We start from the raw sequence: 26,564 nt of genomic DNA on the forward strand, positions 1-26,564 counted from the left end.
CTGACCTTTTCCAGCAACTTTGTTTTTGTTCCTGATTTACAGCATCTGCAGTTCTTTCGGGTTTTTATCAATGTTTCGAGGGATATGGGCCAAACGCAGGCAATGGGACGAGTTTGGTTTGGGAAGCCGAGTTGGACCGAAAGGTCTGTTTCTGTGCTGTATGATTGTGCAATATCGGTGCTGTGCTCTATGTAAGCTTGACTTTTTGGTTTTTGTTTTAGCATGGTTCAAAAAAATTATACTTTGGTGCTTTATGCTTTCAAGGGATGTAGGTGTTGGCTGGGCCAACGTTTATTGCCCATCCCTAGTTGTCCAAGAAAGTGGTGAGCTGTCATCTTGAACCGTTGCAATCCATTTCCTGTAGCTTTATCCTCCATGTGTTTGGGGAGAGTTTGAGGATTTTGACCAGGTGATTTTAAGGAATGGTGATATGGTGAATAGCTTGGAGGGGAGTTTGCAGATGACATTCCCATGTATCTGTTGCCTTTTGTCCTTTTAGATTCTAAGGAGCCTTGATGAATTTGTTCAGTAAACATTTCAAACTTTGAGGAAAGGTTATTTAAGAGGCAGCTGAAGATAGTTGGGCCTAGAACTTCCTGCAGAGATGTCCTCGGATAAATCAGAAACAAAAACATAAATTGCTTGGAAAACTCAGCAGGCCTGGCAGCATTTATGGAGAGAAAGCATAGTTAACGTTTTGGATCCAGTAATACTACTGCAGAACTGTCCTAGGATTGGGATGACTGACCTCCAATATCTGTAACAATTTTCCTTTCTGCTCGGTACGACTCCAACCAATCAACAGGTTCTATCCCAATTCCCATTTGAGTTTAATTTTGCCTAATGCCCTCTCAGTCAAATGTAACTTTGATGTCAACGGCAGTCATTCGCATCCCATTTGCACCCCATTTTAATACTACATGATTCAGTTTGAACTTTTTAAAATCACTTAATTTTTTGTGTAAAATCTGCTTTAACTAATTGTCCTTGTCTACATTCGATACATTGATTCATACAAACATGGAATTGCTACAGTGCGGAAAGAGGCTAGGGTCTACACGAACCCCCTGAAGAGTATCCCACCCAGACGCAACCCCTTTCCACCGTATCCCCGTAATCTTCACATTTACCAATGCTAATCCACCTAGCCTAATGCATTCCTGAACACTGAATAATTTCAATAGGCCGATTTACTTAATCTGCACATCTTTGAATATACTATGTAACTTAATCAGGTTGGCTTTGGCTTGTGGCTGCCAGTTGTGTTTACAGTCTTGTCAGTGTCCCTCCAACTTTGAAAGATACATGCCCTGTTGGCGAATTGGACTGATGCTGCTGCAGGCAAAGTCTTCAAATTTATTTCAAGTTGGTGAGTACTGATATGTGGGGGCTTCATTAGGATGTCCAGAACCGGCTTGTTGAGAACTGTTACAGAGATAGTAGGAACTGCCGATGCTGGAGAATCTGAGATAACACTGTGTAGAGCTGGATGAACACAGCAGGCCAAGCAGCATCAGAGGAGCAGGAAAGCTGACGTTTCGGGTCGAGGTACTGTTTCACATTTCATCATTTGTGAAAGAAATAACTGATCTTATGTGAAGAGGAGGAACAGGGTACACAGAAGATTGACTGGAAACAATTGTTTGGAGTTAAAGGGTGTTACTTGGATGGAAGAGTGGTCGAAAACAGTGCACTCTGCACTTCATGCTGAGTGCTTTCATCTTGTGCTGAAGGGAAGGTAGTTTAAAATAACCGAAGATTCTTCCGTCAAATACTTTCTTGAACTATTGCAATGATATCCTGGAACTGAGGTAATCAGTTTATGTTAACTGTAGCCATATTTCTTTGCATCATCTGTGACTCCTGCGTGAGAGAAATTGAAATGTGCCCTCCCCTTGCACAAAGGTTGGACAATCATGTAGCAGGTCAATGAGAGTATTACAGAATGTGTTTGATAGGGCTCTAAAATCAGAAGGATTTCATCATAAAATGGATTGACCTGAGTTTAGGAAATAAAGATGAAGCAGCAGTTTGGTTAGAAATGAAATTAAAAAGGCAAGAAATCTCGTGGAAGTGGTGCCTACACGGTAGGATGGAATAAAAAGGAAGAAAGGTGATCATGAGGGATTTTGATTTGCATATCAACTGGAAAAATTAGACAAGTATAGGCAGCCGATTAGAGTGTTGTTTTCCGGGTAATTTCTTCGAACAGGCAATTCTTAGACTTGGCATTGTGCAGTGCAAAACTATTTATTAATTACCTTGTAGTGAAGGCACCCTAGGTAGCAGCAACCATAACACAATGGCATTATATATTTGGTTTGAGGGGGAGAAGAGTAGACCTGAGACTATTGTTGTAAGGTAGGGGCCTGCTGTGTAAATTTCAGTTGTATGAGGTTTTCCACAACAGCAAGCATGAATATTTGTAGTAAATTCCAAAGCAATAAATTAATAACTTAAATGAGTAGTTAATAAAAATGAGTTAAAAACCAAAAGAAGTCAGGATGCTGTAAATCGGGAACAAAAACAAAGTTGCTGGAAAAGCTCAGCAGGTCTGGCAGCATTTGTGAGGGAAAAAGAGTTAACATTTTGGGTCTGGTGACCCTTCATTGGAACAGTTCTGAGGAACGGTCACCGGAACTGAAATGTTTACTGTTTGTTTTTTCCAAAAAAATGAGTTAGTGTCATGTTTTGAAGCTAACAAAAAAATATTTTTCAGTTTAAGCAGGATTAGAGAGAGAAAGGGCATTTATGAGAACATGAAAGCAGAACTAGCTAAAATGAACCAGCAAATTAAGTTCCAGGATAGGCCAATAAGGGTTGTTTCAAGATATGCAGAATAGATGCATTCTAACAGAAGAAAATTCTAAAGAGGGAGCCACCATTTATGGTTAACATTTTTTTAAATAAAAAGCATATAATTGTGCAAAGATGAGTGGCATGTCAAAGATTAGATATTCTTTACTGTTTTTATATTATGTCCAAAATAACACTAGGGAAATATTTAATTGAGTGCTAACAAGGAATATAAAAACAAATTTTCTATAGGTATTTTAAAAATAATAATAATTTTCTCTCAAAATATTTATAGACAAATTGTTTTTATATTCCTAGTTGGCATTCTCTCGATTTGTGTCAGTCATATAGAAAGTGAATTTGCAGAAATTCATAATCATTGAATCCCTATAGCATAGAAGCAGATCATTTGGTCCACTTAGAGCAACACTGACCCTCTGAAGAGCATCCCACTTCGCCCCACAACCCTACCATATCACTGTCACCTTGCATTCCCTATTGCTAATCCACCTAACCTGACATCCTTGGACACTATATGGGCAATTTAGCATGGCCAATCAACTTAACCTGCACATCTTTGGACTGTAGGAGGAAACCCGTGCAGACACTGGGAGAATATGCAGATTCCATGCAGACAGTTGCCAGAGGATGGAATCGAACCTGTGTCCCTGGTGTTGTAAGGCACAATGTTAACCACTGAGCTACCGTGCAGCCCAAGAGTATGGAAAATATGGCGATGTAGATTAATTGTCTATCTCTTTTCATACCAAAACATACAGATTCAGTACCTTTCTTACTACTTACAAGAATTTTTATAAAAGCTCCCTAAAAATGATCTACTTCACAAGGATTGACTTCTCAGGCTAAGGTCATATAGTTAAAGGTATTGGTTGAATAAAGAATATAAGAAGACGACAACGGAAATAGAATGAGAAAATAATTCCTGTTGCATTGGTGCCAAAGGTGTAATGGCGCAAATGACTTTGCTTTCTGTGTTGCAACTTCTGTTTAAGGCAATAGACAAAAAATGTCTGTCAGTGTGAATTCTGCAAGGCTAAACCATTCTTAGCAACTGTGAATTTATTGGAAGTAACAGAATAGACCAGTATAATGTAGTAGATGTCCTATGTTAGATTTTCAAAGGACCTTTACAATACCACAGACTTGAGAGAAATTTTGACACGAGAAGTAATGGCATAATTAGCTAAGTAGATAGCATATTGTTGGGAATGCACATTTATATTTAAGGACTAAGTCAAAAACTGAAAGATTTGGAACTGTTTGGAATTTCGTGGATTGAAGAGGGTTTACCATGTTGACTTAGTCACAATTCAATATGTTCTGTGGTTTACCTGCTGTTTACTGAAAGTCACATGGTTTTTGAGAAAAGATGAGCAACGTTTGAAGAGAAATTCAATATAGGGTTCATGGTAATTGTTGGAAAAGCTTGTGGATCCTCAATGCTAACGGTTGCCCCAGCAGCAGTTTCTGGACTTGTTTCTGCTTTCTAGACCTCGGTGGTTAGTAAGGAAGAAACCCCAGGAATTGGAGGTATCTTCTGCTGTCAGTAGAAGTTCTGGGAACCTGATAAAAGTTCCAAATGTCAGGATGTATGGTTATCTTAAACCCTGAAAAGCTGAGCTGTTGCCACTTTTCTAAAGTCTCTGATCCAGCTGAACATCTTCCATCAATTTTGTCGCTAGGAAACAAGGTGGAATGTGAGAAGTCAATGAATTTTATTCTTTGTTGGCCAAGGGCCTGAAATCAGTGTGTTCTTTTCTCTTTGCCTTTTCTTAAGTGTCGTCTCTGAAGCCCTGTCGTGTTTTTGTGCCTATGAGTGTGTCTGCTTTTGGGATTAAGGCATAGTCCCAATTTCCAGATTGAAGTTCAGGTTTTGACTAGTTTTTGCATCCTCTTTTAAGAATAAGGTTGATGTTTTAGTAAACAGATTATATTAAGTTCATTAAAGACACCATCTGAAAGACCGTAACTCTGGATACCATTCTTGCTACAAAAGAGAATCAATTGGCCATTTTTGTGATTGATTCAATACATTTGTACTAATGGTGTGACTGGAGTATTGAGGCTTTGTTATCAGCGCATTCCCCCGCACTCATTCCTCCCATTACAGCTGTAACGTAAAAATATCTGAAAATAGATATAAAGGGCAGCTATTCAGATTAAGTGATTAAGATATTCTGAATAATACAGCGAAGTGTGTTCCATAGTATTCGTAATATAAGTTCATGGTTTGGAATTTGGGGGAAAATAAATCTACTAAATAGCAGATAACAGCAAACTGGAGGGTATAATTCATAAACAAAAAAGCTGCAGCTTAATACAGAATGACATTAGATAACTGCCCCAAATTTGTGACAAATGAACTTGTAACAGAAATAAAAATGAGATAGGTGATGTACTCTGGTAAGAAAAGTAGAAGCATTACCTATAGTTTAAAAATGAAACTGACATAGCTGAGCAAAGTGTCTTAAGTATGTAAGTGAACATTTTCGTTGAAAGCAGGATTTAAGGTACGAAAGTGTTTCACAAGCATTTCTGAATTATGAAATTTATTTCTGGGGGAGTAGATTCAAAAGTGATGTTTTCTAAACTTATGCAAGACACTAATCAGGTTGCACTTTAAGAATTACAGCAATCTGGAATGATTGAATAGGTTGGACCTTTTTTCTAAAAAGAGAAATCTTGGAGGTGACTGAATAAAAGATTTTTATGAATGGCTTAACAGGACAAATATTAGAAATTGTTTCTACTTGGGATAACCGAAAACTAGGAGACTAAACACATATTTTTAATAAACCCATTAGGGAAAGATGAAACCTAATTACTTAAGTAGCTACCACCTACAAACTGTGGCATATACTTTTTGTGGTTTTCAAAGGGAAATCTGACAGGAGGGAATTGAAAGATATACTGAGATGTTCTTCTCAACCTAACAGTGCAGACCCTTTAGTCCACCATGTGTACGCCAACCATGATGCCATTTTAAACCAATCACATCTGTCTGCACGTTGTCCCTGTGCCTCTATTCCCTGCCTGTTAATGTTTGTCTAAATGCTTCTTAAATGTTGCTATCTTATCTGCTTCTACTGCCTCCCCTGGCAGTGTGTTCCAGACACCTACCACCTTTCTTTTTAAAACAACATGCCTCGCAAGTTTAAACATGTTTTGAAAACCTTCCCCCTTTCACCTTAAACCTGTGCCCCCAAGTATTTGATATTTCCACCTTGGAGAAAGACATTGACTACCCACCCTATCCAAACCACCTGTAATTTTATATACTTTTATCAGGTTGTGCTCTAGCAAAAACAGTAAGTTTACCCAACATCTGCTTGTAGTTAATACTATCCATTCCGGGTGATATCCTGCTAAGCCTCTTCTGTACCCTCTGTAAAGTTCCACATCAAGAATGTGCTACAAAAATTCCACCACCGCATCTCCTGATCCACCTAGAAGTCTGAACATCGTTGACCATTGTTACGCAACCATAAAAGATGCCTACTGCTCCATTCCCTATCGCATTTTAGAAAGTCAGACCACAACACTGTGCTGCTCCTCCTGGCTCATAAGCAGAAATTGAGTTGTGAGGACTATTTATATTTTCCTCTTACATTTGACCTCACACTTTTCTGGATTAAAATCCATCTGTCAAACTTTACAGCTAGAGTCAGTCATACAGCACGGAAACAGATGCTTCGGTCTAACTTGTCCACGCCAGACAGACTTCAGTCTGACCTAGTCCCGTTTGCCAGCATTTGGCCCATATGCCTCTAAACCCTTCCTATTCATATACCCGTCTGGATGCCTTTTGAATGTTGCAGTTGTATCTGCCTTCACCATCACCTCTGGCAGCTTGTTCCATATACGCGCCACCCTGTGTGTGGAAAAAGTTACCCCACAGGTCCTTTTTTAAAACTTTCCCTCTCACCGTAAGCCCATGCCCTCTAGATTTGTACTGTCCGCCCTTGGAAAAAGAGCTTGGCTATTTGCCTTATTCCATGCCTCTCATAATTTGATAAACCTCTATAAGGTCACCCCTCAGTCTCTATAATGCTCCAGGGAAAAAGGTCCCAGCCTATTCAGCTTCTCCCTATAACTCTCACCCTCCAGTCCCAGCGACATCCTTGTGAATAATTTCTGCACCCTCTCAAGTTTAACAATATCCTTCCTATGGACAGGTGACCAGAATGGTTTGGAATATTGCATACAGATGTCCTGAACAGTTATACCATGAGTCCCAACTCCTATACTCAGTGCTCTGAGCAATGAAGGCAAGCATGCCAAACCCTTCTTTGCCACTCTGTCTATCTGCAACTTCACTTTTAAGGAACTATACAACTGCACCTCTGGGTTTCTTTGTTTGCCAACACTCCCCAGGACCCTACCGTCAACTGTACAAGTCCTGCCCTAATTTGCCTAATTATCTGAATTAAACTCCATCTGCCACTCCATGGCCCATTGGCCCATCTGATCAAAGTCCTGTTGCACTCTGAGAGAATCTTCTTCACTGTCTACTGCACCTATTTTAGTGTCATTTACGAACTCTGTGATCCTTGTGGCACAACGTTCGTCACGGGCTTCCAGTCCGAAAAACAACCCTCTACCACCAAGCTCTGTCTCCTACCTTCAAGCCAATTTTGTATCCAGTTTGCTAGCTCTCCCTGGATCCCATGTGATCTAACCTTACTAACCAGTCCACCAAGCAGAACCATGTGAAACACTTTGAAGTCCACATAGACAATGTCTACGGATTTGCCTTCATTGATCTCCTTTGAGTTTTTTGATGAGGTGACAATCAAGTTAGTGAGGTGTGATTTTCCACTCGGCCATGTTGACTATCCCTAATCAGTCCTTGCCTTTCCAAATGCATGTAAATCCTGTCCCTCTGAATCCCCTGCAACAACTTAGCTCACCACTGATGTAGGGCTCACCAGCCTGTAGTTCTCTAGCTTTTCCTTACAGCCTTTTATTAAATAATGCCACCTCGTTGTCCACCCTACAGCCTTCTGGCACCTTATCTGTGTCTCAACAAGGGTTCCCAGCAATCTCTTCTCTAGCTTCCCGAAAGTTCTGGGAAACATCTGATCAGGTCCTGGGGATTTATCTACCTTTAATGCGTTTTAAGAACTCAGCACCTGTTCTTTTGTAATATGAACTCTGTTCGAGACATCACTATTTATTTCCCCGTGTTCCCTAGCTTCTATGTCCTTCTCGACGGTGAATACTGACTCAAAATATTCATTTAATAACTTGCACATCTCGTGGTTCCACATGTAGATGGCCACGTTGATCTTTAAGGGGCTGTATTGTCTCCCAAGTTGCTTTTTTGCCCCTAATGTACTTAGAGTTAAGGAGAATTCAAAGATATTCTCTATTTGCTGAAGCTATCTAGGGTGCCCGTTTTGCCTTCCTGATTTCCCTCAAGTATACTCCTATTGCCCTTGTACTCTAGGGATTCACTCAATTCCAGTTGCTTATACCTGACTTGTACCTCTTTTTCCTTGATCAGTCTCTGTTTCAATGGGTCATCCTGCCTTCCAGGAGCATCATATCTCTGAACTCTCATTGTCTCATTTTGAAAGGCCTCCCACTTCCCAACCATCCCTCTATCGGTAAATAGCCTCCCCCAATCGACAAGTTCCTGAAACCATCAAAATTGGCCTTCCTTCAGTTTAGAACTTTAAGTTCTTGGTTAGTTCTAACCTTTTCCACATGATCACTTGACCCAATGAGCTCCCCCACTGATACCTCGGTCACTGGCCCTGCCTTTATTTTCCAAGAGAAGGTCAAGTGTCGCTCCTTCTCAAGTAGGTATGTCCACATACTAAATAAGAGTTTTCTAGTATACAGAGAGAATTCCTTCCCATCCAAGCCCTTAACACTATGATGGTCCCAGTCTACGTTTGGAAAGTTAAAATCCCCTACCATTATAACCCTGTTATTCTTTCAGATATGTGAGATTACTTTACCTATTTGTTTCTCAATTTCCTGCTGACTAATAAGGGGCTGTATAATACAGTCCCAAAAAGGTGATTATCCCTTTTCTTATTTCTCCGTTTCAACCATCTAATTTCACTGGATGATCTCCCAGGAGTATCCTTACTAATTACAGCTGTAATGTTATCCCTGACCAAAATCACCATTTCCCCTCTTGCCTCCCCTTCTATCCTTCCTATAGCGTCTATACCCTGGAATATTTAAGCTGCTAGTTCTGTTCATTCCTGAGCCACATTTCTGTAATAGCTTTTATATCCCAGCGCCATGTTCCCAACCATGGCCTAAGTTCATCTGCCTTACCTGTCGGACCTCTTTCACCGAAGTAAATGCAGTTAAATTTATCAATCTTACCTTGTTCTCTGCCAAACTGTTGTCTGCCTTGACTATTTGACTTGCTCCCCTTATCTACAGTACCAGCCTCAGCCCATTCCCACTATTGCTTTTGCCTAACACCGCCCCCACCCCAAGCGCACGCACGCGCGCACACGCACACACGGTTTAACGGCTCCCGAATAGCATTAGCAAATCTCTGTAAGGCCATTGGACCCTTTTTTCCATTCAGGTGGAACCCATCCCTCTTGTACAGTTCCCAGTGGTCCAAAAATGTGAATCCCTGCCCTCTGACAAGCTATTATTACCCTCAAAGACCTATTTTTTAATCTGCTATTTTCCTCTAAGTTTCCTATTGATCCAAATCCTTCTAACTTTTTGACAACCTTCTGCACTATCCACAACTCCACCAATTTTTGCCTTCTGCAAACTTCCTAATCCTACCACAGACATTTTCATCCTACACATTATGAACAACACAGGTCCCAGCACTGATCCTTGTGGAACACCACTAATTACAAACCTCCAGTCAGATCTCCTATATTCTATGACCATGCTAATTTTGTATCCAACTTTCCAGCTTACTCTGGATCTCGTATAGCTTAATCTTCTAGACTGGCCAACCATGAGGGACCTTGTCAAATGCTTCACTAAAGTCCATGTAGACATTTATTACCCTACTTGCATCAATCATCTTTGTCTTTCCTCAAAACACTCTCAAATCAAATTTGAGACAAAATCTCCCCGGCATAAAGCCGTGCTGACTATCCCTAACAAGTCCATTCTTTTCCAAAAGTGAGTAAATCCTGTCCCCAAGAATCCTATTCAGTACTTTCCCCACACTGAGGCTCACCAGCCTATCGTTTCTTGGATTATCCCCGTTGCCCTCCTTAAACAAAGCACCATCATTGTCTATTCTCCAGTTTTCTAGGACCTTGCCTGTGGCTGAAGAGGATACAAAAATCTCAGTCAAGGTCCTAGCAAACTCCTCCCTTGTCTCCCTCCAGTATACTGAGAGATCCCATTAGGCCTTGGGACTTATTGTTTTTGATGTTTTTCATGACATCCAACACCACAACCTCCTTAATATTAACATGCCCTAGAATATCAATATACCCCTTGTTAATCTTACCATCATCCATGACCAACTCCTTGGTTAATACTAATGCGAAGTAATTCTGAGTCCACACATGCTGTGCTTTCCCTAGCTATCCTCTTGTTCCAAATATATGTATAAAATGCCTTGGGATTCTCGTTAATCCTACTGGTCAAGGACATATCATGCCTGCTTTTTAGACTTTCTAATTCCTCATTTAAATTCTTTCCTGCTTCCTTTATATTTATCAGCAACCTTGACTGATTTCAGTTTCCTAAACCTTACGGATGTTTCATCTTTCTTTTTGACTAAACTTTCAATATCTCCTGTCATCTAGGGTCCCGGAATCTTGCTATCTATATCTTTCATCCTCACAGGAACATGCTGGTTCTGAATTCTGACCAACTGGCCTTTAAAAGACTCCCACATGTCAGATGTGGATTTGGCCTTTGACAGCTGTCCCCCAATCTAATTTCTCCATTTTCTGCCTAATACTGTTGTAATTAGCCTTTCCCCAATTTAGCACTTCCATCTGAAGACTAGTCTTAACCTTACCAATAACTATCTTAAAACCCATGGAAGTATGATCACTGTTCCCAAAGGCCTGGTAAGACACCTTGCCTAGTTGGACTGACTACATATTGTTTCAAGGAGCTCTCCTGGATGCACCTAACAAATTCTACCCATCTAAGTACCTGACACTGAGTCAAATTGGGAAATAACTCACTAGAACAATCCTGTCATTTTACACCTTTCTCTGATCTGTCTACTTATCTGTTCCTCCTATCTCTCATTGGCAATTGGGAGGCCCATAGTATAACCCCATTATTGTGATTGTACCTTTAGTTTTTCCTGAGTTCTGTTCATATGGCTTTGCTGGATGTGCCCTTCAAGATGTCCTTTCCTGATGCACTTGTGACATTCTGCTTAATCAGTAATGCAACTCACCTACTCCTTTTGCATGGTGCTCTATCATGCCTGAAACATGTAAACCCTGTTGAGCTGCCAGTCCTGTCCTTCTCTCTTCTCTTGACCAAGTTTCTGTAATCCCTGCAACATAATTCCATGTACTAATCCCAGTTCTAAATTTGTGCATTACCTGTTAGACTACTTGCACTACAATAAATACCCTTCACTTTAGAGCACCAGTCTGGCTGTGTTCAGTGACCTGGCCCTGCCTGTTCTTCATATTAGACTTGCGTGCCTTAACGTCTGCCTTCTCAATCACAGCACGTGCTGACTTATTACTCTGGTTCCCACTCCCTTGCCACACTAATTGAACCCCCCCCCCCCCAAAAACCAGTGAACATCCTTGCAAGGATATTGGTGCAACTCGTTATCCTGTACCATGGAAATTACAAAGATTCACACAACTAAGGCAATGGAGGTACCTGAAAATAAGAGTGAGAATTTTAAAATCAGATTGCTTGATTGGGAACGTAGGTCAGTCCACAAAGGTGGTAATCAGACTAATTAGACAAAAATGGGTTGTTTAATGCATTTAATACAACTCTGTGCAAATTTGAATGCTAAAAGCATCTTCACTTTTGGAAATTTTGAGATTTGTATAAATATCCTCTATGAACTGGAAACTAGGAGGTGGAAGTATGTTGATTATATATATCTTGTTTTGGAATTCGTAAAATCTTAACTTCTTTGGTGTATGAGAAATTATTTTCATCCCATTAAAAACCTGAGTGTAAGAAGCTTGAATTGATCAACATGTTTACAGCTCAACTACTTTGACAGATTGGATATTACAACCAATGCCTAGTATTAAAATGGTCAGGTGACTTCATTCGTTGTAGCAATCCCTTGTCTTTGCAGTTAACCGTGTTGGACTTTAGACCTTCAGTTAAAAGTCTCAATGCAATTGCCTCCAGTGTCTGAATTTGAAGCCCCTCCAATATCTGTCTTTAGACTGGAATTTGTAATTGATAACAGCAGCTGTAGGTTGAATTGCTTTTGTGTTGGGAAATGGAGTGTTGGAGTAGCAACTGGAAGAACAAGGGTATTTACTGTTTAAGATTTTTGTTCAGTTAAAGCCACATCCTCCTATTGATGAATTTCTCCTTTTGTCTATTTCTCTCCGTTGACTTTATCCCCCTCTGTGCTGTATTGTGTGCTGTTGCATTGGATTGAATCAGTCAAATCAGAAATTTGGTTAGGTAGTTGTCTTTCATCTAATCACTGTTTATTATTGTTTTTACCCTTTTAGCAAATACACACCATAATATTCCTTAATCTTGCTTGTAGCAAATATATTACAAATGTGGGCATTACTAAAATCTTAATTCACAGGTATCTGGCTTCATAGCTAGGGCAGACATTTTTATGTTGCACAAGCTCCTAACAGTCTTTGATTTGTTGTAGATTTCAGTTGCGCAGTCAAATACTGCACAAAGACTAGATCTGCTATTTGTGCAATGACACAGCAGACGGCTACGTATGTAATTTAACCTCTATATGACCTAGCAGGAAGTAAAAGGTTATAATCAGCTGTGCCGGAGCTCAGTGCATGTGAGCAGCTTCAAGATGGATGCCAAAATGGGTTTGTAATTCTTTAAATTATTTTCATATGCTTCAGTTGAAATCTTTTCCCCTGGTTTGATTTCAGAATGTGTCATCTCAGCTTCATTTTGATTTTGAAAATCGGTGTCTGAATTGCAGTTCACTATTTTGGGCAGAAGGACAAATGAGGTCAGATTGTGTACATTCTGGAAAGATTACATAAAAGGTAATGAGTATTTTCAGCATGAGAACACTTCAGTACTAAACATTCTTGTTTTAAAAGCTAGTGGTTTGAGATAAGAGATTGGTTAAAGGTGGAGGGTTGGTAATTGGATGAGATCAGCATGCTTGTTGCAGCTTATACTATTTTTAGGCATAGCAGATGCCAGCAGTTGCATACCAAACATTGCAGTATTTTATATGGTCTGCTCAAAGTTTGCGCTGTTGCACGGCTTTGAACTGATTCTGAGTCGCACGTACGAAAAACCAAGCCTTTAATTTGGAGTATTACCACAAGTGACTAGATGTGAGAATGAGTCATTGGCAGTATTGTAGATCTTTAACTGCTTCTGAACTGAAGAATTGAGGTCTGTTGAAAAAAGCAATTTTCTTGTATTCACACCCAAAATGCAGCTTTCATTAAAGTAATGCATCTAATGTTTTTGGATTTATTATTTGTAGGTACATAACAAAAAAGTAGAACAATAAGTAGCTTAACTGATGTCCTAAAGCTGTATTTCAGAAATTTCAAATCTCATTGTCGATCATGTTTTTAAAAAGTATTGGTTTGGCAGTTTCAAGTCTTAACCCACAGAATGTGGTTATTTAATACAACATTTTAGATATGTTCAGTGTCTGGCCTTGTATTTTTAAAGCAAAATGAATATCTGGAGACATGAACAATTGTAATCAAGTTATAGGTGAGTGAATTGAAATTACCACGGGCACCTTTATAAAAAGGGAATATGAAGTAGAACATTAAATATGATCTGTTTAAAAGGAGAAAAGCAATCAGGGTTGAGCTAGGAAATCCACTAAAACAAAAGAGCCGATAATTGAAGTTCAGCACAATATTTTCATTGATAAAAATCCTAATGGGTCGGAATAAATAGACTCTGGTGAGCAAAGAAGCAAGCAGGCCTTGAGCTAGGTTGACTATATAAGTGGATCTCCAAAAAAAAAGTGTTACAATTTTTCTCTCTTTAAGACGCATTGGGGAAAAAAACTAAATATAGTTCTAGTTGCTTTTTGGTGACTTAAGAGGTATACTTGTGTTATGTGACCTTTGGCTGTTAATAGATTTACAGTCACTTTATATGGATTCTTGTGAATAGTTCTTTGGAGGTGGTGTGGATAACCAGTGCACTAAGTGCATAGTAGCCTAGTAATCTTGAGGCTTGAACTAACGACCTAGAGATGTGGGATTGAAAACCCAAAAACTAGTATCAATCATGAAGCTAATAGATGGTTAAGAATCCATCTCATTCACAAATGTCTTTTAAGGAACAAATTTGCTGCATTACAATGATATGGCTGACGCATATCTCCAGCAATATAGTTGACTCTGACTCTGAATCACCCACTAAGATGACCTAGCAAACAACTCAGTCGATTGAGAGCTCCAGAAAAATTAATTTAAGAATAAAACTGGATGGACCACTCATTAACAGTTTAACTGGTGGAAACGACAAAAACACACCACCCAGTAGCCCATATAAAATTTCCCTTGGTAATGTTTAAATATATTGCAAAATTGGGAAAGCTGTTCCACAGACTAATCAAGCAACGACCTGACATTGACAGTAAAATACGAATCAGTGAGTGAGTATATCTATGCCCTAGAGTCCTTTTAATACAATACCTGGGAGTTCTCCATTTTGACTACAGCTCTGAGGTTTTGTGACATTAGGTTGAACATGAGCAAGGAAACCTGCAGATTATCTGGCACAGGCAGGGTGGTATGGTGGCATAGAGGTTAACATCACTACTTCATAGCGCCAGGGTCCCAGGTTCGATTCCAGCCTCTGGTGACTGCCTGTGTGGAGTTTCTGCATTCTCCCTGTCTGCGTGGATTTCCTCCAGTTTCCACCCACAATCCAAAAATGTGCAGATTAGGTGGATTGGCCATGCTGAATTGCCCATAGTATGCCAGGATGTGCGAAGTGGGTTGGCCATTGTAAATGTGGGGTTGCAAGGATAGGGTAGGGGGTTGGGATATTCTTCGGAGGGTCAGTATGGACTAGATGGGCCAAATGGTCTGCTTCCACACTGTAGGGATTCTGTGATTCTATGATGATTATCTGACTTCGGGTGATAAATCTTGAGTGCTTGTCCTGTGCAAACTCTTCCTTTGTGTTGAATACTACTTGAAAGAAACACTGAGCTTGGGCACAGAGATTCTGAGTCGGGCACCGACAGTAAGTGGCTCAGTAGCACCACTACTGAGTGAGCTGGCCAGGTTCTGAAGAACATATTTTCTTGATTAGGCAATGGGAGGCTGAGAGAAACAAGTTGTTAAAACCTACTTGACATTGTTTTCACTTACCTGCAAGACAGGTGTATTTGTCCATCAGAATATTGTCAGGAGTGACACATGTATGATCCGAATGGACATTAAGTCTTTTGGTCTTGGTGTTCAAGTTAAATCCGTGCTCCTCTAGCTTTGCTGAAATATGTCAATTATCAGTTGTAGTTTGCAGCCTGACAGGAGTGTTCTTACCAGTTAACTATTCCATTCTTAACTGAGGCAAAGGGTAAATTGGTGTTTGTAGCTTTAACTAAGCATATCTTTTCACATTTCTTCTGCTCACCTGCTAGGGGAAGCAGTGAGAAAATGTGCCCCAAATATTGCCAGCTTTACTCCAAACCTGCCTGAAAACTGTTATATCCAACTCAATTAACTATCACTGGTTGGTTGACAAAAGTAATCAGTGAAGGATCTTAGAATATGAGGACAGGAATCAATAACTCAATGAATCAAGAAGTGATCAACAATTGTAGTCCCTGGAGTTCAGATATGCCTATAAATTGTGAGAAGACCATAAGTCTAAGTCAACTTTGTTGTCAAAAATGAACTCCTGATAGAATTGACATTATTTTAAGGCAGTAAGTTATTACCTTTTTGTGATTGTTATAAATTTACTGTAGACTGAGGCCAAATTGGAAAAAGTCCTTTTATTCAAACTTAAGCATAGCTTTACTAGCTGTAGAATTATACTAGGATATTTTAAATCCAAGGAGGGGGCTAACCCCATTTTCTTACGAAAAACATGTTGATAAGTGACAGTAGATCCTAGGCGTTAACTTTGACTGGGAAACGCAACTGAATCAGACACTTAAATGCTGTAGCAACAAGAGGTCAGAGGCTGGAAATGCTGTGGTGAGCAAATCAAGATTGTGTTGGGATACTCATTATTTGTCTGGATGAGCGTATCTCCAATAGTACTTAAGCTCATGGTCAATCAGAACAAAACAGTCCTCTTGATCGATTCAATATCTCCAGCTTAATCATTAATGCCCTCCTCTACTGTAAACTGGCAATAATGAGACATCTATAAGAAGCACTACAATGATTTGCCAACCCTCCTTTGAGAGCATCTTTCAAATTTGTAATTCTATCATCTAGATGATCGAGAACAGGAGAGATTTTTGATAGGGGGCTTGCAGGAAAGTAAAATGATAATTATTACAACACATAATACAGCTGTTCGGCTCATGATTACACTGGCTTTCTGAATGACCACATCTTTCTGTGCCAGTCTCCTGACTTTTCTCTGTAAGCCTGCAAATATTTTGAAAATAACCATTTCAATTCCCTTTTTGAATTACTCAATTGAACCTTCTTCTGCCACAGGCTCAGGCAGTGCATTCCAGACCATGACTACATGCTGAGTGTAAAAGTACTTTTTCTTTCAACGCTTTTGCCTATTACTTTAATTGTCTTGATATGAAAGATGTTTCCTCCCACTCTTTCGTAAATTTATTGGATGACAGAACAGGCTGAAACTGTTAAAAAGACTTCTTGTAATTCCTAGTTCCTAGATGCATGGGAACATCACTGCTTTGCAAGGTTCTCTCCAAGTCCCATGCCATCCTAATTTGGAACTATATGATCCGCTGTTGCTAGATCAAAAATTGGAACACTCTTACTAACATTGTGGGTGTAGCAAACCATGTGAACTACAGTGGTTGAAGAACGTGGCTTGCCATGAGCTAATGGGGCAGTTACAGGAATGCACAAATTGACCTAACCAACTGCTCACATTCCACAAGCAGAATGTTTCTAAAAGCTGTGAATACCAATGAAGTTCAGTAGTTATGAAGGTTACTGCCACAAGAATGCTATCATTTTTGAAGAGTTATTTCAGGTATGTTTCCATTGTTAGTCTGAATCCCCCCCTGCCCACCTCTAAAAATGGGGAGCATGAAATGCATCTACAAACAAAAAGTGGGCTTTTAAAAGTTTGCAACTGCCTGATCTTACTGAGACCATGAATGTCAATTAATCATAACTTTTAGTTTGCCAACTGTCAAAATTAATCCATATTAAAACATGGAGAAGAAATATTTTAAGTTTTTTTTTTGTAAAGTTGCCTTCTCTGAAGCTATGGAACAATAGCTTCTGGGATCTCTGGCATCTGAGATTAAATTATTATTGCACATAAGCAACTCACACTTGTATAGTGCATTTAGTAGAGAACATCATTCCAAGATGTTTATTGTGATGCCTTTTTATAAAGAAGAGTTCTGGGTTGGACACTAAACTCTGGATCTGCTGCAACACTGTGAACAGCCTGTTTCAGTTTCTTTGGCTGGCTAGCAAGATGGAAATAATGGCACAGATATAGAATTTTAGCATGGCCATAGAAGCTGTTGACTTCAGTGGAGTTGGTGCATACCTCGTTGAAGCTGACCTCGTATCATGAAATGATGCCTATTTGATTTGGTAAAAGAAACAAATATGTAAATGGTGTTTTACATTCTTTAAAAAGTGTTGTCAACTGTGTTGGATAGTGATTTCCTCCTCCACTAAGAACTCACCGGATCATCTGCCATTTAGCTTGTTCAGAGTTGACAGGCTATTCCTGGTGACAACAGGCAGCACCGAGAACAAACCTAGGTATCTTTGTACCTAAGTGTCTTTGTACCTAAGATGGTGCCGTAAGTGGTGACTTCATTAATTATCACTGCACTCGTGCATGCATGTGACAATAAACCTAATTCAACTTCTGTTGGAAGCCTTGACAGTGGTGATGAGTTGCCAGAAACTTTCTGCCAATCAGAGGTCAGCAGACTGTGGTAGCTTACTCTTCACCACTGGATCTCCTGAGAAAGTAAGATTTTATTCCTCTTCCTGCAGGCAGAGACAGCCCAGGGCGTAAGAGGCCAGGGCAAGAGCTGGCTTATAGAGGATCCCGATCCTGCCCACTAGCCATTTTACTTGCTGGTTAGGGATCAGGCGAGTTAAAACCTTTTAGATGCCTTTTAATTGACTGCCGAAGGGCCTCAGTTGCTGGTGAGCCAAGAAAATCACCTATGAACTTGCTCACTTGGTAGTAAATTGGCGTGGAACGGTGGCTCAGTGGTTAGCACTGCTGCCTCATGGCGTCAGAAACCCGGGTTCGATTCCAACCTCTGGCGACTGTCTGTGTGGAGTTTGCATGTTCTCTGCGTGGGTTTCCTCCCACAGTCCAAAGATGTGCAGGCTAGGTGGATTGACCATGCTAAATTGTCCATAGTGCTCAGGGATGTGTAGATTAGTTGGGTTTATAGAGGGATGGGTCTGGGTGGGATGCTCTGAGGGTTGGTGTGGACTTTATTGGGCCGAAGGGCCTGTTTCCATACTGTAGGGATTCTATGAACCTGTCTCTGTCTATGAAATTGCAGGGTTGGTGAGGAAGTACATTTCATTTCATTCCAGGGCAACTCTCCTCATTCTTTCTCCTTGCCACCTCTTGGGTAGGGGGGAGTGGAGATCATTCCCATGGTTTCAATATTGTTTTGCTTTTGTTATGATGGGGGACAAAGAACATCTAATATAATTTGTACAGTTAAAATTAACAGTTTAAAATGGAAATTGTCATGTTTCCATTAGTTAAATCTGAAGATGTGGGCTGACTGATATAGACAGTAAATATCCATTTTTAATGACTCATTTGTTTTCTGTCTGGCTTTACAAATCCCTTCAATTTTGGTTATGTATTTTAAAGGCGTTATATTTATGATCTTCATGCTGTAGTAATAGCTGCAGTGCATTTATCGGCAATAGCTGTATTAGAATAAATTTGTTGATCTGTTATCAAGCTGCAACCATTCAATGTGGTTAATATGTCCTTTGTGCAGAATGGACCAAAAAATAAATCAATAACAGATTGATAGAATCATCTTATTGAGCTTTTGGAAAATTGTAACTTTTAAATAGGTTTCACAAATTCATTTTAATTGGCAGACAGTTTGTGGGCTTACTAAAATTTTGTACAGTTTGAACATTTTTCCCAAAATGGAGACTTTTAAAAGATTGATATTCACTGTTATTGCCCTTCAAATGGATTCAACATGCCTTTCACTAGATTGTGAATTTTCCAGCTATTCTGTGAATGGCTGAGTGTAGTGCTACTGATGGTGAAATTGTCAGGTCTAGTTGTGCTATGCCCTTCCATCCTTTGTCTCTTTTTCCCATCTTTCAAAACCAAACACTTTTAGCAGCAAATAAAGCTGGTTTACTGATTTCTTGGGCCATCTTGTAATTTTAAATTACATTGTAAAGTTAATTGTCCATAGTACAGCTTAGCAGTTTTGTTGGAATTGTAATTTTGTGTCCTAATTTGAAGGATGATTTACTGATGCGGCGGTGGCGAAGAAGAGCACACCTGAGAGCTAGTAACCACAAGATCTGGGTATCGGCTTGTTAGGGTGTGCGTTTTAACACCTACCCAGCACAGTTTGCAAATGTTTACACATTAATTTGCAGTTCTGTTCCAAATACAATTATTGAACATAGTTACTGACTGCATTTTAAGGTAATCAACAATTACGTGACACATTACATTGGATTATGCTGCGTATTATGCAATGAAAATAGTCAATGCGATATGCTAACTCATAGTTCTCCCCCTTTAATTCTGGCAGTGGTGGACTTAATCTACTGGCGTGATATTAAGAAGACTGGATTGGTGTTCGGTGCGAGCCTGTTCTTGCTGCTGTCTATGACAATTTTCAGCATTGTCAGTGTAATTGCATACCTTGCGCTGGCACTGCTTTCAGTTACCATTAGTTTCAGGATATACAGAGGTATTCTGCAAGCAGTGCAGAAGTCTGATGAAGGGCACCCGTTCAAGTAAGTATAATTTAAATAATTGGGGCTACTTACCCTGACGTGTATTGTCATATTAATCTATAATATGAAACATTAAGAGGGTGTGAAGAAATTGAGAAATCGTTCTCGACATTAGTGCATTTCTTTTTGCATGTAACTCAAAACAAGACATGATACCACTATAAGGTGAAATTGTTATCCCGCATTCTTTTGTGGGCATTTCATTGTTTTTAGAAATTTTCTTGACTAACTTAAAAGCTATTATAATGAACTGCATTTGTATCTTTGGCAAAAACTAATATTTTTACAAGGCATGCTGCCATTCCCATGCTGCAGTGATGGAAGTTATCATAATTAGTACTTAAGATAAAAGCAAAAAGTATAACTTAGATGATTTTCAGTTTATCAAAATAGCTAGTTCACAGCAGGATTCCAATTAGTTGGTAAATTCCTGTTTTAGTCTTGTACACTACCATAATTTTTCTTTTTTAGGGCCTGTTTGGAGACAGACGTTGCTGTATCTGATGAACTAGTGCGCAAGTATAGTGATATTGGGCTAAGCTATATCAACCGTGTGATTACTGAATTAAGACGACTGTTCCTTGTTGAAGACCTGGTAGATTCTTTGAAGGCAAGTAGTTGTTGTTTATCTTGTCTTAAATGTGTTACCATTTTGCTAATACAATATTGCAAATGTATAATTCGAAATTTTGGGTTTTGTGAAAGCTTTTGCAACATTTGAGAGTGCTAATGTTCAAGTAGATTTGTTTAATAAATGACTGCATTTAAAAAAAAAAAAGTCAAACAAAGATCTTTTACCAAAGCCAAATTTGACAAATGGATGTTAATGAAATTTTGGGCAGGGTGAATAAAAGCTTGACCAGGAGTGGGTTTTGGGGAGGATGAGGGGAAGTGTGTTTAAGTTCTATTTCTGGTCACCAATAACAATATTTGAGATTTGAGTTCTGAAATGCGGGATGGTTGATCTCGAAAGTCAACATGCATCTTCATTTCTATCTGCAGAATGTGACCTACCCATATTCTGTTTGCACTAGTATGGCACACTATAAATGTATGGACAATTGAAAGAATAGTTAAACCCATGTCAGGAAAAGTTCCTGGGTATCCTGTAGGCAGATAATCTACAGGCAACCATCTCAACGATTATTCACTTTTGCATTACTTTTGCTGTTTTTTGATACTGTCTGTGGATTGAAAGTAATCTCATTTTTCCGTTCGCCTCCAATTGTCCAGAAAGTAATTGAGTCAATAACATTGTTGCTTGTAGGCCAAGGAAGGCAGATTTGCTTCCCTGAGGATATTAGTGAATCCCTCCCCTGTTCTCCTGTTCTCTCGCTCTCCCACTCCTCCTCTCCCCACCCCAACTTCACCAGCCATGAGCATAGATTCAAAATAAATTAGTGCCTCATTACATTGTTCTCCTGTAACTTTCCTGCCCACCCACCCAGGACATCTTTTGGCATGAAAACCATTTACCTTTGCAACACCTAGTAAAATGTAGGAATATGAAGTTCATTTCCTCACATCAAACTGATTTAATTAAGACTGTCAATCTGTGAAACCCAATGCATTGGATGGTTTTCATAAACTCCCTGCAGATTGATCTTTATAACAACGTATTGAGGCAGTGGTCTCAGACCCTGAAGTTTTTTTCTAGGTTTGTTCAAGTGTGCTAGAGAGTTTGTGAATTTAATTGACAACAGTTGTTGATTTTGAGTGTCAATGTCCTGAAAAAACAAGCTAATCTTATTTTGTTCTAATTACTCATCTTTTATATATTGCTAAGATGGCTTTAAAGTAAACATTCAAGAAAAGAAATTGGTGCTGGAGTGTTTCAATAACTTGAAATTCAAACATAATTTCCTGCCTTTTGCTAGGTGCATTAGATCTTTACATTTGCAGATGTTTTATTGCAAACAAATTCAGATACTTGAATCTTAAATCCATGTGTGTACAAAATGTTGGCAAAATTCTCTTCAGTTCTTTGCATAAACTGATACCTCAAAAAGAACGTTTACTATTTTTAGAATATTCAATGCAAACTTTGTACTATTTTGCTTTGAATTTAGATTCATAAAAAGAAAATTGTTTGAAAGCAATGTCATCATGACTGGGAATGATTTATTTATTTGTTGCTTAATATGTTCAGTTAATTTTGGATGCTAGATAGAAATGTTTTAGTCATACAATATATAAGAAAGTGTCAGAGTTTTATTTTACTATCCAAACAGATTTGACACCCATGCTATTGATATTTTGTACTAATTGCACTTCAAAACATACTATAGACTGGTATAGCTAGCTGGTCATTTCGCTTTGAAATTGGGAGGAGGATGAGTACTATTAATTCGAAATGATCTCCTAATTAGAATTCAAGAGCAAGTGAATGGAAAAATTTGAGTGGTGTTGCACTTGAACTGGCCAACTGCTGTGCTGACAGTACTTCTGTGCTTTTGCACTACAAAATGGTTCACTGCTTAGAACAGACTTTGGGAGAATTGGGTTATTTAGTATGACTTGAGTATGATTTGTCTAGACTTATTTACATTTTACAATTTCTATCATTATAGATTTTAGTTTATTTTGCTTCTGTTTTTGTCCCTCCAGTGCTATCCTGTCTGAGTTCACATGTCAGGTGAAGAAATAACTTGAACAAGTAAAATTATAAGCAATGCCAGGAGTTTTTGAATGCTCTGGCGATCTTTGGCATAATTTTGAAGTGATTTATAAACTTAGCTAAATTGGATCATGAGTATTTCACTGGTCATTTCTGACGGCAGAATTCAAGTTAGTCAGTTTCACAAACACTTAATTTTGGGTTTGTAGGATTTAGACAACCACCCCACAGGAGAAGCTAGCCAAGAATGTTACTGTCATCCAAATAACCTTTAGCTAAACCATATGCTGTAAACTTGCCAGATATTTTAAGGATCTGGGAGCTCTCTTCAGAAAACTAATTTCCCTACTTGAGGAAATGTGTAGGATACTGGTGCTTGTTCCAGTTGTTACAAAATCTAAAATGAGACTATATTTATGAATTTTATAATATTATTAACTAAAATTAATAAACAGTACTGTTGGATGGTTAAATATAAGAACATTGAGGAATATCTAAGAAAGCTAAGAACGAAATATCTAACAGTATCTTAAATGTTGATTGTTATTAAGGCAGAGCTTTTCCTTAAAACCCCAAGCAAGTTCAGCATCTTTCCTGGTTGGGGAGAGTGTTTTTTGGGAGGTATTATGAAGGTTTCTAATACTTCTGAGGTTTCGGTGAAATGATCTTTTTTTAAAATATCTTTTTGGGTTTCTTGTGCTTTGCAAATATGGGTGTCAACTCTCCATGGATTTCTCACAGTATCACATGGAAATGGATAATTTAACATTATTCTTTAATTGGAAGATTCCTTTCTGAAGTTGAGCTATTACCTAGTCAATATGGTCATTTTGTACTCCTTTCATCCCTCACTTATCATTTTAATCTGAAAAGAATTCTTTAAAGGTTTGTCAGTCAAGATGTTTTATTTTATCTGCCTTTGAATGTTGTTTTATCCTAGTTTCTAATGATATTCATGTGATAAGAATCTTTGGATTTCTTATCAGTTGGATTATTCTAATAGGTCTCCTGTAATCGATATTATTGTCATGTCCAGGTGTGATTTTTTTTTTGCTCTTCCCAGGCCTTATTGTTCAAACATTTTTGTTGTTTCAGCTGAACAATAATTTAGTTGTTAGCATATAAAATTGCTGAAGAATCTCAGCAGGTCTGACAGTACCTGTGGTGACAAAACAAAGTTAACATTGAGTCTAGTGACCCTTCTTCAGAACTTGATGTGGAGGTGCAGGTGTTGGACTGGGGTGGACAAGGTCAGAAATCACACAATACCAGTTTATAGTCCAACAGGTTTATTTGAAAAATTCGAAGCTGAAGAAGGATATTTTAAATAAACATGTACTGTAACATGGTGTGTGTGATTTCTGAACTTCTTCAGAACTGATAGTTGAGGAGGAGTGTTAATTTATGCTGATGATAGGAGTAAGGGGTGCGGAAAAGGAGTGAGCAGAGAGTTGGAGGGAGAGCCCAGAGAGATTGTTCTGTCTGTAAAACTGACTCCGAGCTTAGAGTTGCCTGCCAGCTCAACACATCAGAATTGCTGTGCCAACATTTCTGTCTTGGACCTCCTGCAGCAAGACTCAATGCAATCTAGAAGAGTGACACCTTGTGTTTGGAGCCATACCTGACACACAGGAAGATGATCATGGAAGTTGGAGGTCAGTCATCTTGGCTCCAGGACATATCTGCATCACTGAATTCCTCACTATCAATGTCCTGGGGGGCTGTCATTGGCCAGAAACTCAACTGGACTCACCACATAAGCACAGTGACTGCAAGAGCAGGTCAGAAGTTAAGAGTACTGCAGTGAGTAAGTCACCACCTGAATCCTCAAAGCCTGTCCACCATCTACAAGGCACACATCAGGAGTTTGATGGAATAATCCACACTAGCCTGGATGAGTACAGCTCCAACAACACTTGAAGCTTGACACTGCCCAAGACAAAGCAGCCCACTTAATTGGCACTATATCCAAAAGCATCCACTCCCTCCACCACCATCATTTACTAGCAGCAATGTGTACTATCTACAAGATGCACTGCAGAAATTCACCAAAGATCCTCAGCCAGCATCTTCATCTTCCAAACCTATGACCACTTTGATCTAGAAGGACAAGGGCAGCAGATATACGGGAACACCACCACCTTCAAGTTCTCCTCCAAATCAGTCACCATCCTGACTTGAAACTTTATTGCAGTTCCTTCACTGTTGCTGGGTCAAAATCGTAGAACTCCCTCCCTGATGGCATTGTGGGCCAAACCACAGCAGGTGGACTACAGTTCAAGGAGGCACTCACCACTACCTTCTGAAGAGCAACTAGAGACCGGCAATAAATGTTGGCTGGCCAGCCAGCAATGCCCACGTCCCACAAAATGAGTTTTAAAAACAAACCTTCATCTTCTGCTTGGGAACCTTGCAACTCTCAAGGCTCAATATCGTGTTTAACAGTTTGAGCATGACCATCTCCTTCTAGGTTTATTATTCACCTCCACTCCCTAGGTCTTGTCATGACATTGGTTGCTTTCAGCGCAGCCAAACCATTTTCACCTACTCAATGCTCATTATAATATGTCTAGCTTCTCTTCTTCCCTGGCTTACTGTCAACAATCCCTTTTGTCTGGCTGATCTTTTTTCCTGTCTAACTCTTGCTTTCTCTCTGGGCTCCCTCTCCACCTATTTATACCCCACTCCATCAGCACAAATACTACTTTTCCTAGCAGCTTCTATCAGTTCTGAAGTCGTCACTGGGCTTTCTCTGCACAAGTGTTGCCAGAGTTTTTCCAGCAATTTCTGTTTTTGTGTGTTTTAGATCTCCAGCACCAAAAGTTCTTTGTTTTATTTTAGGTATTAGTATATGTGTCATTTCCGTGGCCCCTTTTAGATATAACCTGTACGTTCCAGCTACAACTTGAGTTGTTCATGATTAATGATGAATCTGCATGAAGCTTTGTCTATAAATGTTTTTAATATCTATGTGCGTTGTACAAACTTATTTCTCACTCAAGCTATATTTCCAACCCAATACCTTACAGTTCTGGGGGTTGTACAAATAAATTGCTAAAGATGAAGACCATCTATAGAACTGTCACTATTTTCTGAGTGAATGAGGGAAATTAATGTATTATTTTGCTTAAACCTAAAATTTTTTTTTTTTTTTTGTTTGTGGGATTTGGACCTCACTGGCTAGACCAGCATCTGTCATCCATGCTTAATTGCTCTGGAGAAATTAATGATAAATTAACTTCTTGAAAACATTGTAGTGCATATGGTGTGAGCTCATGCACATTGCTGTTGGGGGATTCCAGAATTTATCATCCATCTTTGTCTTTGCCTCTTCCTTCATCTTGCATGCCTTTATACCATTAGACTCCAATTGACTCCTAAATCTCCACCCCCAATTCCACTGTCACACTCACGCACACATGCACTCTGTCTCTTGCACTTGCCTTTGCACACACGTCATCCAGAGCTCCACTACATAAAACATTTACTGAGCTTTTTTATATTTAGCACATAATTTAGCGCACATGCATTTGACTTGATTTGTCTATGTATGTACCCTCAGTAGTTTCCTACCCTTTCCATAGGATTAAGTTTAAAATCTTTTTATATCTATAAATTTGTCCAGACAATAATTGAGCCCACATCTGCATCTGTCTCCATCTCGGGCAACCACCTAGAAACCGATATTCATTTCAAGCCCACCGCTACCTAGAATACTCCTCCTCCCACCCACCTTCCTGCAAAAATGCCATCCCCTATTCCCAATTCCTTCGCCTCCGCCGCATCTGCTCCCAGGATGAGGCATTCCACTCCCGTACATCTCGGTTGTCCTCGTTTTTCAAGGACCGTAACTCTTCCGCCCC

The 26,564-nt window shown here is 39.3% G+C and overlaps 1 protein-coding gene across 10 annotated transcripts in view; it reads left to right on the forward strand.

Annotated features, from left to right (window-relative positions):
• LOC109920936 (reticulon-4-like) overlaps window positions 1–26,564 on the forward strand; it is a 98,957-nt gene that overhangs the window by 54,308 nt on the left and 18,085 nt on the right. For 8 of the 10 annotated variants that reach the window (XM_048601470.1, XM_048601471.1, XM_048601472.1 and 5 more), the window contains 2 exons: window positions 19,877–20,084; window positions 20,556–20,694. In XM_048601470.1, coding sequence (XP_048457427.1) covers window positions 19,877–20,084; window positions 20,556–20,694 — 347 coding nt within the window. Of the gene's footprint in view, window positions 1–12,135; window positions 12,249–12,704; window positions 12,789–19,876; window positions 20,085–20,555; window positions 20,695–26,564 lie in introns of those variants that run through there. The other 2 variants (XM_048601478.1, XM_048601479.1) reach the window with 2 other exon arrangements.

This window comes from Rhincodon typus, chromosome 9 (genome assembly GCF_021869965.1).
Source record: "Rhincodon typus isolate 14 chromosome 9, sRhiTyp1.1, whole genome shotgun sequence".
In the NCBI taxonomy this organism is placed as follows: Eukaryota; Metazoa; Chordata; class Chondrichthyes; order Orectolobiformes; family Rhincodontidae; genus Rhincodon; species Rhincodon typus.